Consider the following 2643-nt stretch of genomic DNA (forward strand, 5'->3'; position numbering starts at 1 on the left):
TCTCAGTCTGTCATCCGTCTCAATCACGGCCCAGTCACTCTCAGTCACTCTTAGTCTCTCTTAGTCTCTCTCAGTCAACTCTCGTCCGTACTCCTCCGTCTGGATCAGCTTCCATTGGTATCACAGTGATTAATAAACCTATCAAACTCAAGTGCATTTCTGTAGTGTACCACCCGTGTTCGTACACCCATCCTTTACTCCAGCAGACAGTATAAATAGGTGTTCAATCTACAAGCGAACGCCAAATTGGTGACCCCGACGTGATCTGTTCGCCGAAACCACCGATGACGTCCGTACGACCCGAACCATCACCTTACCACCATTTATGGAAAGTGAACCCGAATTTTGGTTCGACATGTTGGAAATGAGGTTTGATGCAGCCCACCTAGACGATCCTGTAGAACGTTTTATACAGGCTTTCGCCGCACTAAGCCCTAGCGTGTCTCTATTGGCAAAAGACCTTATAAAGCCGCCAATAAACAGTGAATCGTATTCACGTTTGAAGGAGAGAGTGGTAAGTCGCCTTACTTTATCACACGAACATCGGATACGGCAACTTCTGGAAACAGAAACTATAGGTGACGACAAACCGTCAGTATTCCTATGGCGTCTACAAAGTCTGGCAGGCCCTGATGTACCCGAGCCGCTTCTGCGAACGATTTGGGAGAGCCGTTTGCCTTCTGATGTTCGTATGCATGTTAGCATGGATCCCAATGTGCCACTTTCTAAGGCAGCGGAAACTGGTGATCGCGCCTATGACATCATCAAAGCCTCGAATTCGGGGGCAGTGAGCGCCAGCTTACCAAATAGTGTGGACATGATGGGTCGTATCCTTGAAAGGCTAATCCGGGTCGAAGAGAAGTTGGCATCACAGCAAATTAACCAGCTGGACGTTAGAAATGATCTATCGAGGAGACGCGATAATCGACGTGGGAGATCCCGTTCGCGAACTAGAAGTCCCAGTAGACCCAGAGATGCTAACGGGGTGTGTTGGTATCATTGGAAGTTTGCCGAAAATGCAAGAAAGTGCAAGCAGCCGTGCACGTACCACAGCGCGGGAAACGCCTCGGGCACTCGTTAATGGCGCCGAACGAGATCAGCCCTACAACTTCGCGCCGTTTATTCGTTACGGATCGGACTACCCAAAAACGCTTCCTCGTCGATACAGGGGCGGATTTATGTGTGTATCCACGTACATATCTGCCAGAGCCGCGTACTAGATCCACGTACGAATTGACAGCCGCGAACGGAACCGTCATCCACACTTACGGTACAGTGGATTTGACTCTTAATTTGGGCCTGAGGAGAGTTTTCACCTGGAGTTTTGTGGTAGCTGATATTTCCAAGCCTATCATCGGTGCTGATTTTTTAGCGCATTTTGGACTGCTAGTGGATATAGGACGTCGAAGGCTTCTAGACCAAGTGACCCAGCTTACTTCAACCGGAGAGGTAACTGAGTACAACGGACCGAGCATCAAAACTATTGCAGGTTCAACACCGTACCACGACCTATTGCAGCAGTATCCAGAAATCACACGCCCCAGAGGAGCACCGAGCGAGGTATTGCATTCCACACGACATCACATCGTAACCACACCAGGGCCTCCCGTCGCGCAACGGCCAAGAAGACTTGCCCCGGACAAACTGCGGGCTGCTCGGAAAGAGTTCCAGACGATGGTAAATCTTGGAATCGCTCGACCTTCTAAAAGTCCGTGGTCTTCGCCTCTTCATATGGTCCCAAAAACTGGAGACGAATGGCGACCATGTGGCGACTACCGTGCTCTCAACGCGAAAACCTGCCCTGACAGGTATCCGGTGAGACACATCCAAGATTACGCTCAAACACTCAGCGGCAAGACTATTTTTTCGACCATCGATCTTGTGCGAGCGTTCAACCAAATACCAGTCGCGGAAGAAGATATTCCGAAAACTGCCATCACCACACCGTTTGGACTTTTTGAATTCAATTTTATGACGTTTGGACTACGTAATGCAGCTCAGACTTTTCAGCGTTTCATCGACGAAGTACTCCAAGGTCTCGAGTTTTGTTTCGCCTATATTGATGACATTCTTGTAGCGTCATCATCTCACGAGGAGCACCTACGACACTTGGAGATCTTATTCAAACGCCTGAAGAGTTACGGAGTGGTTATAAATCCGGGAAAATGTGTATTCGGTAAATCCGAGGTGAGATTCCTCGGCTACCTAGTATCAGACACGGGCACTCGTCCATTACCCGAGAAGGTTAGCGCAATTCGTAGCTTCCCGCAGCCACACACCGTGAAGCAACTTCGGCAGTTTCTCGGCATGATAAACTTTTACAGAAGGTTTCTGCCGAAAGCGGCACATATTCAAGCACCGCTAAATCAACTTCTGCAAGGTAACGAGAAGGGAAAGACGCCTGTTAAGTGGACACCAGAGGCTATCAAGGCTTTTGAAGATACAAAGGAGTGCCTAGCGCAAGCTACACTCCTTGCTCATCCTGCATTGGGTGCACCATTGACAATATTCACTGATGCATCGGATTTTGCGATTGGTGCGTCCTTGCAACAAAAAATCGGTGATGACTGGCAACCACTAGAATTTTTCTCGAAGAAGTTGAGCCCTGCTGAAATGAAATACGGCGCTTACGATCGAGAATTG

At 48.9% G+C, this 2643-nt stretch overlaps 1 protein-coding gene across 1 annotated transcript; it reads left to right on the top strand.

The window, feature by feature from the left end:
• The first annotated feature begins 355 nt into the window (after positions 1-355).
• Positions 356-1081, top strand: LOC126264924 (uncharacterized). The gene has a single exon (XM_049964667.1). The coding sequence runs from the start codon at positions 356-358 to the stop codon at positions 1079-1081; it is 726 nt and encodes a 241-aa protein (XP_049820624.1).
• Positions 1082-2643: the final 1562 nt, after the last annotated feature.

Source organism: Aethina tumida, chromosome 3 (genome assembly GCF_024364675.1).
Source record: "Aethina tumida isolate Nest 87 chromosome 3, icAetTumi1.1, whole genome shotgun sequence".
NCBI lineage: Eukaryota > Metazoa > Arthropoda > Insecta > Coleoptera > Nitidulidae > Aethina > Aethina tumida.

Bases quoted from the DNA above. Each gene is read 5' to 3' on its own strand.
- LOC126264924 (XM_049964667.1), top strand. From the start codon at position 356: ATGTTGGAAATGAGGTTTGATGCAGCCCACCTAGACGATCCTGTAGAA.